This window comes from Chiloscyllium punctatum, chromosome 7 (assembly GCF_047496795.1).
Source record: "Chiloscyllium punctatum isolate Juve2018m chromosome 7, sChiPun1.3, whole genome shotgun sequence".
NCBI lineage: Eukaryota > Metazoa > Chordata > Chondrichthyes > Orectolobiformes > Hemiscylliidae > Chiloscyllium > Chiloscyllium punctatum.
In genome coordinates, this window is record NC_092745.1 from 119,064,148 (window position 1) to 119,079,640 (window position 15,493).

General features: G+C 39.5%; 1 protein-coding gene across 2 annotated transcripts in view; it reads right to left on the bottom strand.

The window, feature by feature from the left end:
* LOC140480093 (serine/threonine-protein kinase N2-like) overlaps window positions 1-15,493 on the bottom strand; it is a 127,721-nt gene that overhangs the window by 4,412 nt on the left and 107,816 nt on the right. For both annotated transcript variants that reach the window (XM_072574733.1, XM_072574732.1), the window contains exons 9-20: window positions 14,653-14,796; window positions 14,499-14,574; window positions 14,149-14,317; window positions 10,323-10,443; window positions 8,968-9,104; window positions 8,743-8,818; window positions 8,558-8,649; window positions 7,610-7,786; window positions 4,496-4,558; window positions 2,413-2,489; window positions 1,991-2,133; window positions 1,804-1,911 (exon numbers count right to left, since the gene is read on the bottom strand). In XM_072574733.1, coding sequence (XP_072430834.1) covers window positions 1,804-1,911; window positions 1,991-2,133; window positions 2,413-2,489; window positions 4,496-4,558; window positions 7,610-7,786; window positions 8,558-8,649; window positions 8,743-8,818; window positions 8,968-9,104; window positions 10,323-10,443; window positions 14,149-14,317; window positions 14,499-14,574; window positions 14,653-14,796 — 1,383 coding nt within the window. The remainder of the gene's footprint in view (window positions 1-1,803; window positions 1,912-1,990; window positions 2,134-2,412; window positions 2,490-4,495; window positions 4,559-7,609; window positions 7,787-8,557; window positions 8,650-8,742; window positions 8,819-8,967; window positions 9,105-10,322; window positions 10,444-14,148; window positions 14,318-14,498; window positions 14,575-14,652; window positions 14,797-15,493) is intronic.

The window sequence follows — 15,493 nt, forward strand, 5'->3', positions numbered from 1 at the left end:
AATACTAAATTCCCTGAACAAGTATCTCAAAACTGTGCCCAGAATTCTGGTAAACTCGAAGAATTTAGGCTCACTATCGATGGGGTGGAGGTGGAAACAGGTTTTTGGGAATAAGTAATACAGCGAAACCTCGTTTATCCGACATGCGATTAACTGAACGAAATACTCGAATATCCCAAGGACACTGGCAGCGGAGTTTCCTTTGTATTCGGCATCTTCTTGAGGAATCACCTGTGGGTGGCATAGTGGCTCAGTGGTTAGCACTGCTGCCTCTCAGTGCCAGGGATCCAGGTTCTATTCCAGCCTCTGGTGACTGTCTGTGTGGAGTTTGCACATTCTCCAAATGTCTGCAAGGGTTTCCTCCCACAATCCAAAGATGTGCAGGTCAGGTGAATTGGCCAGGCTAAATTGCCCATTGTGTTAGGTGCATTAGTCAGACGGAAATGGGCCTGGGTGGGTTATTCTTCAGAGGGTTGGTGTGGACTGGTTGGGCTGAAGGGTCTGTTTCCACACTGTAGGGAATATCTAATCTAACTGCTCTTCAATACTGGTGCAGTCCTACCACTCTTCTGAAAAGTGCATTAGCTAAAGCACTAATCTGCTTTAGCTAATGCACTACATGCATTTATAGCAGGCCAGGAATCAGATTTAATTAAATGGTAAAATGAGCTCTTGTTCAAGCAACTTTTCTCCGCGGGTCAGTGGAAAACACCCTCACCACACAAGGAGCTAATTTTGCTTAAACATACCAACAATCACAACTTCAAAAAGGGTCACTTGGCTCTTGAGGCAAAATATCTTAAAAAAAAAAGTCAGTGTACAATATTTTTCCTGGATTAACCTTTCCTGACGTGTGAGAAACAATGTTGATAGGCCCACTATTAGGATTTACTGAAATGCAGACAAGATCTCATGTTTGACAGATATTAAATACAGGATTAGTGGTGCTGGAAGAGCACAGCAGTTCAGGCAGCATCCAACGAGCAGCGAAATCGACGTTTCGGGCAAAAGCCCTTCATCAGGAATAAAGGATATTTAAATACAAATTGACATTTCACAACAATAAATTTAAGGGCCGTATCACTTCTAAACATCAATCGTTTTGTCCTGAAATCCATTCAATTCACACAACATAGTTGAATATACAATTATATTCCAGAAGCACGATGGAAATGTAAATTACACCTGATAACGTGAATGGATTTCAATGAAAGTAACCATAATTGTCCAGTCAATTTACAACCAATATACATTTCAATGAAATTGGTATGGGCGGCATGGTGGCTCAGTCATTATCTCAGCTACCTCAGTGCCAGGCTTCAGTTCTGGGTGGGATGCTTTTTGGAGGGTCAATGGAGACTCGATGGACCGAAGGGCCATCTGCACTATTGATACTGAAAACTGCTGTATGAATGAAAAGCTGAACTTTGCCAAATGCATCTTTGAATGTTACTTTCTCATTTTAGATATTTTCTAATAAAGTTGCCCAGAGGTGTTATTACATATCTCTGGAGCAGACAGGACTTTAACTCTGAATCTCTTGCTCACAGTAGGGACATTACCACTGTGTCATAACAGTCCCAGTTTCTTTAGTGTGTAATGAATAATACTAACTTTATTTCCCATTTAGTTTGAGGAACCCAAATATAATATTGGGGGAAATTCAAGGATGAAGTAATTTAAGGATGTGAATGCAAGTGGAACGAATATAATGGAAGATACTTCACGGAGATACAAAGCAGGCAAATTTGTAAAAGTAAACTTAACTTTTGTTCTTAAATTAAATCAATGCTTGAAACATACCCTTCTCATGATGGAGATGGAATCTGTAGATAAGAATCTTGGATATCGTACTTCATCATTTACAATGCTATCAAACACTTCCTCTTCATCATCCCCAGGAAATGGCGACTGACAAGAAACAATAAGAATCAATATTTTTAAGTTTACCATGAATAACACAACAGTCACTCCATTTTTTCATGCTCACCTCACCAACCAACATTTCATAGATAAGGACACCAAGTCCCCACCAATCCACTGCCCTTGTGTATGAGGTTTCTGTTAGTACTTCTGGAGCAAGAAATTCAGGGGTGCCGCAGAATGTGCTTGTTCGGTCTCCAAAACCCATACCTGGAAAAAATATTTGCAAATGAGCCCATTTTTCTTTTGTATTTAAATAATAAATTCAAAATAGTACAACATTTAATACTATTGTGACAAAATAAGTAATGTGGGAAGTAGATTCATTCAAATTCACAGCCAGACAGCTTCCAATACATGTAGATTGAAAACAGAAGGCATCTTACTGTTGGTCAATAGCAATAATTATGGTGAAATTCAGAGTTATGGGAAAATATGAGCACAAAGAATTACAATTTTCCAGTGAGCATTGAGAATTTCAACACTTACCCTCTTTACAAAGACCAAAGTCAGCAATCTTGACATAGCCATCACTATCCAACAACAGGTTGTCGAGCTTTAAATCTCTGGAAAAGAAAATTATAATCAACTCATGCACATCTGCAAACTGAATGGAGACAAATGACTCTGAATAGCCGTGATGGTGATGACTAGAAATGCATTAGAGAGCGAGAGCGAGTACAATTTCATTATATTGTACTTGGGAGTATAAACCTTAGCTAGTAGTAAGTGGAGGCATTGTAACCCCAATTGGATCCATACTCAATCCTGGCACAGCCTTGATGGATGACATCCAGGACAAAATTAATCAAAGCACAGCAAATATTATAGAAACTTTGGAGAGTGCAGCACAGAAGGCAACCATTCATTCCAATGTGCCTATTTGACATAGTTAACCAATTTGTTCCATCCAAACCCAAAACACAATGAAGAATTTATACAATTATTTTTTGAATGACACTATTTTGAATCTGCTTCAGGAAAGGGCACTTTAGATTATACGAGATTCATTGGAAACTGTTCCTCCTCATTTACCCTATCAAAGCAAATTAGGATTTTTAAAAATAACCATTGAATCCCACAAGATAAAAGCAAATTACTGCAGATACTGGAATCTGAAACCAAGAGAAAATGCTGAAAAATCTCAGCAGGTCTGGCAGCATTTTTAAGGAGAGAGAAGAGCTGACGTTGAGTCTAACTGACCCTTTGTCAAAGCTCCTTCTGATATTATTATTCAACGCCTTAACTCCAAACTTTTCATATTCCTTGCAATTCCTCAAATCCCATCTCTTCCAGCCCCAGCCCTTGCCGTGTGTTCACCATACCCTCTGATCTTCCCCTCTCTGAGGCTGAGCATGCTGTTCTCAAAGGACTCAGTTTTGTACCCTTACATCCCCACCTCATTGAATTCCGGGCTCAACATGACGCTGAGCTCTTCTTCCGTCGCCTTCACCCTCACTTCTTTGGGCAAGAGTCCTCCCCCCGTTGCACAGATCCTTTCACATCCCTCCAACACTCTAATTGGACACGCTCGCCAGGACAATTTCCTGCCCTCGATCTTTTCATTGACAATTGTCGCCGGGACATTGGCCGCCTTAATTTCTCTGCCCCTCTTACCCATTCCAACCTCTCTCCATCCTAACTTTCTGCTCTTCGTTCCCTTAGGTCCAACCCCAACCTTGTCATCAAACCTGCTGACAAAGGGGGTGCTGTGGTCGCCTGGCGTACTGACCTCTACCTCGCAGAGACTGAGTGCCAACTCTCAGATTCCTCCTCCTACCTCCCCCTGCAGCATGACCACACCACTGAGCATCAAGCCAAATAGCTTTGACAAAGGGTCAGTTAGACTCCAAACGTCAGCTCTTTTCTCTCCTTACAGATGCTGCCAGACCTGCTGAGATTTTCCAGCACACACTCTTTTGGCATTGAATCCCATCATTTCTGCTCAGCAGGGAGGGGGAGTTAGGGGAAGGGTAGAGATGAGAGCTGGGGGAGAAGGGGAATAATAAGCAGAAAGGATTACGCTGAAATCAGATAACAATTAGAAATCACTAACCAGCAATCTCAAAAATAATTCATAAGTTATCTGACCCTCTCCAGGTGACACTTCTTGCAATTACCTTTGAACATTTTTTAAACTTTCAATTGCTTTCAGAATACAAGATATGGGGCAATTGTGCATTTACATGTGGTCATTTTGGTAACCTTACATAATATCTGCTTAGAGGGTTTCCTTCTGATATGCTGGGCCCTCTTTAACAATCAGTTCTTTTAGCAGATTGTTTAAATGGTTAAAATTTGCAAAGCCTCATCCAGAAAAGGGAGTTTTTTTTTTAAAAAGTATTTCCTTATACACTCCATGAACATTAATATTTGCATATTCCACAGCTAGAACTTGCAGTCAACAGTGTGCCTTTAGAGGATCAGGTGATTCAGTAACATTATTGCAAACGAGCAGTTATTTGCTGTAGTGTGCATCACACCATATTGGCACCTATACATGGTGGAACTATTCTATTAACAAAAGAAACCTAAAAGCAGACCAATAACTACCAATTATTCTGTTACTTACCTATAAACTATCTTGTGTTCGTGCAAATACTGTAAACCAAGAACCACACAAGCAGCATAAAACCTATCGCAGAGAAATCAAGTAAATTAATATTTTAAAAAGCTTAAATTACAGTTGTATTTCTAACTTAGCATACCATCTCAGAAAAGGTGACAAATGAGTGATTGTTGAGTATTTTCTTTTGCCTCCCGCTAGTTCTACCGATACAGTAGACAATCTTTCCTAGCTATCTCATCTCCTCAGGCTCCAAGTTATAAGATTTCAACCAGATCAGAGTCTACATGGAAACTGCAAAAAATGAACTGAAGCCTATTTATTGAGCAACAAGTGGCATTTATTTATTTGAGTCAGTATCATCTCTCAAATATCAAAGCTGACCTGCAAGCTAACTACACATCAGCTTTTGCCCCTTCACTATTAATAATGTTGACAGAATTTTGTTACCCAACCTCAGATTTAAAATCACCTGGTCTAGTTTCAATTGCTATTTCCAGAGAAGGATTCAAAATTTCTAACACCCTTCGAGTGTAGAATAAAAATGTTTCCTAATTTCAATCTTGCAAGGCAGGCAGAAATAGTTACTCTCCACCTGCCTACTCCCTCCCCTTCATATTTTGAAAATTTTAGCCAAATGAAAACTTCTAAATTTCAGCATTTACTAGTTTATATAGTGCTTCTGTGAAATTAAACCGTTAGCATCCAAGTATCATTCATGGAGATTTATGCTACATGCCCCCTCCAAAGCCAATATTTCCTCACTATGTGGTAACGAGAACTGCTCAGTCTTCCAGTTCCTCCCTTGCCCCAAATAATCAGGCTGAGGTAATGATTTTCTGAGCCTTGACATAATGTCGCTCAGGACTAAATACATCAGTTAACCAGAAAAGGTGATGTCACAAAATATTAACAAAAAGAAGGATAGGCAAATAACTATAACACTTAAATTGCAAACATTATATTTAAAAAATGGATTATTTGAAAATAATTATTTCGCTGTAAAGACTGACTGGCTTACAGAATAAAAAGCATGCTTTTAGAATTCCACAAGGCAAGAAGAATGCTCAGTAAAAGAATTTTTGCTGTAAAAGAAATAAATGTTCTTTCACGGGGTGAGAGTTTCACTACACGCTGCTCATCCTTAATTGTCCTGCTAGAGATAGTGGTAGTTTCTTGAACAATGTGCTACATTTAATACTGGTAAGGCCACAGTGCTATCACTAATGTAAAACAGAAATTCACAAGTCTAAAAGAATCATGAAAGCAAGCTAATAATAATTCAGTCTTCATGTGGAAAGAGACTAAAAAGTTTTAAACATAATTCATTTAATAGTCCTGACTTAATTAACTGTTAAGGTCTTGGATTACATTTGAAGTGTAGTCACCTTTGGAGGAAAGCATAGAACATAGAACAGTACAGCACAGTACAGGTCCTTTGGCCTACAAATGTTGTTCAATCATTTATCATAATCAGAGACCAACTTAACCTACACATCCCTCAATTTGCTGCCATCCATGTGCTTGTCCAGCAGTCGCTTAAAATGTCCCTAAAGTCTCTGAACCTACTACTACTGCTAGCAGTGCATTCCATGAACCCACCATTCCCTGTGTAAAGAACCTACCTCTGATATTTCCCCTACATCATCTTCCAATCACTCTAAAATTATCACTCCTTGTGACAGCCATTTCTGCCCTGGGGAACAGTCTCCGTCTATCTACTCTATCTATGCCTCTCATTACCTTGTTCACCTCTATCAAGTCCCCTATCTTCCGTCTTCTCTCCAAAGTGAAAAGCCCAAGCTCATTCAACCTCTCTACATAAGATAAGCCCTCCAATCCAGGCAGCATCATGGTAAATCTCCTCTGCACCCTCTCTGAAGCATCTACATCCTTCCTGTAACGAAGCGACCAGATCTGGACACAATATCCCAAGTATAGTCTAACTAGGGTTTCATAAAACTGCAGGGAATCCTCACAGTTCTTAAATTCAATCCTCTGTTCATGAAAGCCAAAACGCCATATGCCTTCTTAACAACCCTCTCAACTTGGGTGGCAACTTTGAGGGGTCAATATTCATGGCTTTTTGAGAGACAGGTCATGCCCTCACAAGCCTTATGGAGTTCTTTGAGGATGTGACGAGACAAGTTGAAGCAGGTCGAGCAGTGGATGGGGTGTATATGGATTTCAGTAAGGCATTTGATAAGGTTCCCCATGATACGCTCATTCAGAAAGTTAGGAAGTATGGGATACAGAGAAATGTGGCTATCTGGATACAGAATTAGCTGGCCAAAAGACCACAGTGAGTGGTAGTGGATGGAAAGTATTCCACCTGGAAGTCGGTGATCAGTGGTGTCCTGCAAGGATCTGATCTTGGGCCTCTACTCTTTGTAGTTTTTATAAATGACTTGGATGAAGTGGAAGGGTGGATTAGAAAGTTTGCCAGTGACACAAAGGTGGGTGGCGTTGCGATAACATCAAGGGCTGTTGCAGGTTACAACATGACATTAAACAGGATGCAAAGTTGGGCTGATAAGGGACAGACAGTTCAACCTGGATAAATGCAAAGTGATTCATTTTGGAAGGTCGAATTTGAATGCTGAATACAGGGTTAAAGACAGGACTCTTGGCAATGTGGAGGATCGGTGCGGGCTCACTCCATCATTCCCTCCCTCCTTCCCTTCCTCTCTCCATCATGACAACCATTTTGCTCATTAAAAGTCTCAGAGATGGCAAAAATAAATGACAATTTATTTCCATTGTGATTAATGGATACAAGTAACAAGGAAACAACCTATCATATTCTAACAAATCAACAGGAAAATAGGATTAATACAAGCAAGATGCACTGATTTAGTTAGTGTCACAGTATTTTTGTTTTTGGTGCTGTTATCTAATGGCAAAAAGATAAACATCAAAACGTTTTTAATGAAATTGTAAGGATCAATATTGCAGCAAGGATTTACTTTCAACATTTCTGACAGTCAATAAGGTGCTCTTTGCTTCAAATTCAGAAGTTTAAAATGGTGCAAGACCCAAAGGGGGTCAACTCTCTGCATAGATCAGCGTTGTTGCCCAAGTAATAAGCTGTTAAGAATATAAGCACTGGTTAATACTTACACAGCCCTGGGTTCGGAGAAAACATCCGCATGAATGTGCATCATCAAATCTCCACCAGGAGCATATTCCATTACAAAACATACATGATCTTTGGTCTGAAAACAGGCAAAAAGATTGACCAAAAACGGATGCCTGACACTGTTCACAGTCTCAAAAATTCTCTTTTCACACATAAGGCTGCAGATAGGAGTGGAAACAAAACAATACATTTAGGTTTTACACTTCAGCAATGAATGTAATTCCAAAAGTACTTATCAAAAGTACACAAAATAGCAACTCACTATTGAATCTGACAACATTGCCCGTGACATGGAACTAAACGTGATGCTCTAAAAACTATTTTATTTCAATATTATTTTCTAAATTTTACTCAAGCCTGCTGCTTTAATCTACAAGTAGAAACACTGAAAAGAAAAAAGTCAAAATGTCTGCTATAGGCAAGGCGTATCGGTAAGCCCTAAATTTCAGAGTTAAAAATATAATCTTAACTATTTAATCTCTACTGCCAATAGGACGACACTACACTGCAACAGGCATGGTCCAACTGGTTTGCTGATTTGCTTTTCCTTTTGCTCTTTGGTTCATTAGAAGCCACATCGCGAGCGTGACGTTTCTTCTCAACTTGGTTGGCTACCCGTGATGTGTTGGTTGCAATTGGATTAAAAACATGTCCCTAAAGCTAAACATATTAAGCTTGCACACATCAGCCAAGTAAATGAGAGAGAATGGCTTTCTCACACATATGGTCTATATCAAGTGCTTGCAACATCACCAACGCCAATAGTCGGCAAAGAATTACTGAAGGTGGTTTGAGGTCTTTCCAAACTTCCTGCTTAGAATTGCTTATATTAAAAAAATCCTGCTTCCATTCTTTCCCGTAGATACCCAGGAACAAAACTTATAGGCTACAGAAAATACTCTGACAACATACAGTTCTTAAGATCTTACCTGTCTACCTCATCACGGGCCACAATATCTCCTTTCTTCAAGGCTTTAATAGCAAACATTTCACCAGTGACTTTGTACTCAGAAAGAAGAACCTACGTTATGTATAGATTGAAAGTCAAATATTAAATTTCACCACAACGGCTCAGAACACAAAACAGACATTGCATTTCTCAATTTAGGATTACCTTTCCAAAGTGACCCCTGCCAAGTACAGCAACACACCTGAAGTCCAGAAGACTGAACTGGAATCTTGGTTGCATTCTGAAGAATTAAAAGGTGAAAGATCTCATTATAATAAGTCTTAATATATACAGTTGCAGTTGAGTTGATCACATAGTAGTGACTATTTAAATATTTCTTCAAATCCATGAGCTCTTAAAAATATAGAGAGAAAGTTAAAAGTACTATACCGTTTGTCTTCCGACTGTGGGAGTGTTCGAAAGTTTAGCTCTGGGTGGGGTATCTCAGGTACAGAAATGATATTGTTCTCTACCTTGGAAACAATATTGTTTCTATCATTTAGGAAATCAAAAGTTGAGAGCGCTTCCTATAAAAAGGAGAGCAAAACAGAATTAGAACATTTTTTTGTTTTGAAGCAGAAGTAGCAAAAATCAAGTGAAAGGTGTAGCAACAAAACAAGTGCATCACAAAAAAAGTGTTCCAAATTATAACATTTGAACTTTTCTTTGAGGGAAATGTGTCTAAGAGACTGATTGCCTAACTCAAAAGCAATGGTGAGCTCTTTTTTGAAAGAGGAGGCTAACAAGTGACCTAATTGAAATTTACAAGACGATGAGAGGTTTTGACAGAGCCAAGAGAAAACTATTCCCTTCAGCAAGTGAATCAATAACCAGAGGTCAGAGATTCAAAATCATTACCAAAATATTTGGAGGCAAGATGATCTTTTTTTCACCCAGTTGAGAACTAGAAGACTAACTCAAAAGAATGGTGGAAATGGATTACATGAATAATTATAAAATTAAGCAGAACACATTCTGGAGGGTGCAAACGAAAAAAAACAGATGTAGGACTAACCACAATTGTGTTTCTGTTCCAGTTCTTTGAAAGCAAATGATCTGAATGGCTTATTTCCATGCTATAGTTCAAATTCGATTGTATTTCGGATCATTTAGTCGTCATTGACAGCTTTCCTCCACCCGACCCACCCACCCCAAGCTATGGTGATTAAACTGCTCTTTGCATCCAAGTAACTGTTCACTCATTCTCCCACCCTGATTTAATTATGCATGTTATTCAATAATCAGAGCACGCCATCGATTATGAACACCCATTTTAAAATACTGCTTTTTTACCATTTGAGTGGTCACTATGACCTTCAGCTGTGTGCAAAAGCTAGTCTTGTAAGTTCATATTTATTTAAAATGTCCACACTGAGAATGACAGAGCTGTTTGCTCACCATGATTTAAATCTGGTGGCTTGAGGCAGTCTGGAAACAGACCGCCTGTGCGGAGCCTCGACAAGAGGACAAAAGATACTTCTGCTTCAAGAACAATGAACATTGTGATTATAACCCACTATTTCCATTCATGACAGGCAGTGAAACTGTAAGTCTTTGTTGTATTATTTTGTATCACTCAACAGGAAAAGTCCTTACAGTGTAGGAGTCCTCATGGCATAAACAGTAAAACAAAGCAGCACTCTGAATAGCCTACTAGGAATCAATTTTGAATTGCTTTACAATAGCACAGTTATAGAACTTAGGCATAAATTACATTTAACCTTCCCAGTATTTTATGTTCATACCTGTACATTATCTGGAATTCTTACTTCTGTTGTGGTCCCACCATTTTCTCCAAGAGATGAAGCTCTTGGAGGAGCAGGTGGCGGCTCTGGTTCAAATTCTAGTTTCGTTACTGGTAGATCGCTGTAAAGCATTAATATGAGTTGAGTCAGAGTTTAAATACCAAATTCTTCAGTTCATTTCGTGCACAAGGCTTTAAATTCATTATAAGCACTGCAAAAATCCAATAGCCAAATTAGATTCTTGATACTAACTTGGACTCAACTCTGTAAAACTGGTCATAGGGGCCAATGACCAGGTCACATGATAGAAATGAGAGTCATTGCACATAGTTTAAAAAAATCTCCACCTTTGCCACTCAATACCAAAGCTCAAAAAATTGAAAGCTCCAGTTTCTCAGCTCTTCAGACTCCAAGATAGTGCCTAGGTCGCAAATTTTCCAGCTTTATAAAATCTCAACACCAGAGTCTAAGCAGAAGCAACAGCTATTTCTATAATTTTATTTTGGACAGCATTATTACCACGGAAAGAACTGAGAACAGTTTAAGATTTAAGGATGCTAAGTTTAAGAGACCAAGTGGGTAATTCAATCGAGGGGTTTAAAATTATTAAAAGTAGTTCACAGGCTAAATGGACAGGCAGAAACTATTTCCTCCCATAGCCAGGTATGATGGTGGAACCCCAGAACAAGAGGCCACAAAATTACAGCTCATGCTACTCAGGGTAAGGTCAGAGAATACCTCTTCATGCAAAAATCAAACTTTTGGCCACAAAAAGCTATTACAGCTGGGCATCAACTGATATTTAGGAATTTAGGCACCAAATGACTGTCTGCTGCACTCCTTTCTCCATATGTGGAATCACCTAGAATTTCCAGAGTCAGATAAATGAGCTCACTGGCTATGGCCATCAATGATTTTTTTTAAAATCAAAATTGAAACAGTTGAGGATGCTGTAAATCAGAAACAAAAACAAATTGCTGGAAAGGCTCAGCAGGTCTGGCAGCATCTGTGGAGAAAAATCAGAGTTAATAGCTGAGGAAGGATCACCGGATCCAAAATGTTAACTGATTTCTCTCCACAGATGCTGCCAGACCTGCTGAGCTTTTCCAGCAATTTGTTTTTGAGGCAATGGTCATGCCTTACTACGTCAAAGAATTGGCTGACATGTTTACACTGCAAGCCCAACCAATGCAAAGCAAATTTTGCTTATGACTTGCCTTTAATAAATTTGTCTCATCTCTTTTGCATTATTCACCTCAGAATTCATAACTACTGCCTTGCAACTACTTAAGTTAACTGGACTTTATACAGCACTCATATCCATAACATGTCCCAAATAATTTCAGACAATTTCGTTTTTCATTATAGTTACTGGCTTAATGTGATAAATATAGCAACCACTTCAACACACCATGTTCCCTAGCCAATGTCTCTGTCTCAGGCTTGCTGCACTACTCCAGCGAAGCTCAGCGCATGCTGGAGAATAGCATCTTATTTTCCACTTGGGAACTCTACAGTCTTCAGGACTCATCATGCTCATTCAAACATCTCATCTAATGTGTCCATTGCTCACAATGAGGTCTCCTCTACATTGGGGGAGACGGGAAGCCAACTCACAAAATGTTTCAGCAAACATCTCTGGGACACATGCTTCAAACAACTCCACCATCCTGTGGCAGTAACTCTCTCTCCCACTCCACTATGGACGTGCAAGTCCTGGGCCTCCTCCATCGCCAAATCCAAGCCACCCAACACCTGAGGAAGAACACCTCTCTCCCTCATAGCCCTACACACGGATGAAAAACATATAAATAGAAAACAGGAGACAACAGCTTCACTTCACTTGGAGGTCGCCACTGATGATGTTACCTAGCCAGGTAATGAAACGTCTGGATATCAAACCTACAGCTCAGCGAGCAAACCTACACCCTGAAGAACACCACACTTCAGCCTTGGGACCTTCCAACCACATGGCATCAACGTTGACTTCACCAGTTTCCTCATCTCCAATCTCCACACCTCATCCCACATCTAACCCTCTAACTCGACACCACCCTAGAACTGTCCTACCTTTCCATCTTCCTTCCCACCTATCCATTCCACCCTCTCCTCTGACCGATCACCATCACCTTCCCAGTGATCTCACCCCACCCACCTATTTATCTCTCAGCCCCCTTATCCCCCTCTCCACCTCCCCCCACATTCCCGATGAAGGGCTTATGCCAGAGAGAGATGTTGATTCTCCTGCTGATCAGATGCTGTCTGACCCACTTTCTTTTCCAGTGCCACGCTGATTCATTCTGTAGGCTGATTATCTACTTCATCTGTTCAACAGTTCTTCACTCTCTTCCTCTTCCCCCTCCTCCCCCAAACTGTATCTTCTACATAAAGACCAACATTTTCCTCGCTGCAATCAATTCTGAGGAAGGGTCCCTTGACTGTAAACACTGATTTCTCTTCAGAGATGCTGCCAGACTTACTGAGCTTTTTCAGCCATGTTTTTCTTTCTGATTTACAGCATCTGCTGTACTTTCAGTTTTTAAATATAGTAACCAATTTGCAGATAGCAAGGTTCCACTTATAGTAATGAGAAATTTCCCTGATCTGTTTGAGTTTGGTCCAGAAAACCTAGAGAATGCCCTACATTCTCTTCAACTACTGGAACATCAGAGTTGAGGCAAAGTGGAATGTGGTTAACCACTGACCAGAAATTGAACAAGCCAAATAAATACTGAGACTACTGGAGCAGGCCGAAGGCAAGGAGTTCTGCAACTAGCAACTCACTTTTCAATGCTTCGAATAGAATTATCCCACTTGCCTGGACGAGTGCTGCTCCAACAACATTCAAACAGTTAACACCATCCACAGGAAAGAAGCCTGCTCGATTGGCACCAATCCATAGTGACAGCAAGTGTTTCTTTTTGAAAGATGCACTGCAGTAACTCACTAAGGCTCCTTCAACAGCACCTTCCAAACTTCAACCTCTATTATTCAGAAGGACAAAGGCAGCAAATACACTACACCACCATCAGTAAATTTCCCCTTCAGGCTGCACATCATTTCAACTTGGCACTTTGTGCCATTTGTTCTGTGTTGTTGGGTTTAAAAACCTGGAAATGTCCAGCATTTATCAACATCACAGACTGCAGCGTCTCATGAAGCACCTCAGCACCAGTTTCTCGAGGTCAATTTAAGATGGGAAATAAATGCTGATATAGCCAGTGAAGCCCACATCTCATGGAAGAATAAAAAAAATTCAGCTACAACTGAACACTTGCATAAAATTGCTCCTACTCATCAAAGCAAAGTATACTTTGAAGACAATATACTCAATTATAGCTCTAACAAATATAAGTGACTGAAAAACTCAGTGATGCATAAGATCCATAATGTCATCTTTCAGATCAAGCTGATCGGATAAAATTGTCTGAACTGCAACATCATTCAGATATAGTTTTTGGCAGCAACTCTAAGTCAAACCAAGTCTGTCTATCAAAATAACATGGATGACCTACAACCAAAAACATTATGGAAAGAATCTGTAATTGACTGTATATTTGCATTATTTTCAAAAAGTGCTGCTTTGGACTTCTCCTTGCTGACATGAGTTGCTTAAAACCATGACGGTGGACTTAAAAAGATGAAACTGAGTTTATCCCATTTCTAAAGTTAATTATGTTTCAAATGCCTATAATATAAATTTTGGAACTTTTTGATCAGAGTTCTCTTAAACAAACAGAAAGAAAAAAAAATCAGTCCTATAACATAGACATATTCATTGCTTTCCACAGACATTTTAAAAAAAAAATTCAGACAAAATACACACCTCGTTGAATCTTTTCTTGCTGAATGAGAAACTGCTGGCACTGCAGCAGGGATAGAGGCTGGGGGGCTGAAGGTGCCAGAATTATTCACTGTAGGAACAGCTCTTCTCACCAATCGCCCCCATGTGGCGATATTAATATTCATCTGAGGGGCTCGAAGGAACGTTTTGCCTGTAATGAGAAAAGGCAGGTTGAAAAAGACAGCTGTTCATCAACTTGTTGCAAAGACCTTATATGATCTACTTTTACTCACGCAAACAACATTCTATGCTAGGTGACACCGACTCCTCAACAATTAACTGACTGACTTCTTTTTAAACCAAACAGTCCATACTTGGATTTGAATTTTTACCTTGCTGCTTTGGGAAAATCTTCTTCTGTCGTTGAAGTTTTGGTCGTCTCTCAATAACCGGATTGTAAAAAGTTACCTGGAAAATACAGTTGAATATGTCGCACATGATACAAATACAGGAGCAAACTAAGTCAGAATTTTGGATAATCCATACCTCTGCAAAGAGTGTACCCTGAGGCTCTAGATACAAGCACATTCCATGCCGTTGATTATCTAGGAAGTCTTCTAACCGAAGAAATTTCACAGCACAGAGGGAACGCCAATCACGCCAATACACAGACATCTCCAGTTCACGCGACTAAACAAAATTCAAAACTAAGTCTGATTAATTTAAAACTAGAAGCATTATTCAACAAGACTTAAAGATCTCAAGCTTCATTAACTTGGAATTGCTTATTAAGATCGTAGACCATTACACCACTTCATATTTTCAATTACACAATTTGGTCTTGCTCCCAAACTTTGAAGTGACAATAGTGACAAGCACAAAGCTGTTAATGGTTCAGTGACAGGTTTGCCTGCCACTATACCAGGGCAAAGAGCATTTCAAGTTTGTGTCAAAAGATTATTCATGTAGTAATTTGAAAAGATTTGAAGCATTTTCCAAAATTGACGAGGGAAAATTCCATGAGATGGTTGATACAGATTACTGCAGCATCCCATCCAGAACAAATGACTACAGAACAACTGGCCTCTAAAACCTGTTGGGGTCAAGACTGTGCAGTCACCAAAATAAATTATAAACTGATTCTGAAGTGCCAACTACAATTAAATGTCAGAGCATTTTATTGTAAATGTTTTTGCATTGTGACACCATTTGGAGGCTTCAGAAACTCGAACTCCCTCAGTGTGGGCGGTAATGCATACCTGTGAGAAGAGTTTTTAGTGCTTTAAAAAAAAGCTTAGATTGGGTTTTTCAGAACAGGACATCAAAAATACAAAATTTTAAGGGACTTCCAAACAATTAACTTTGTAGGAGTGCCACGACAGCCAGT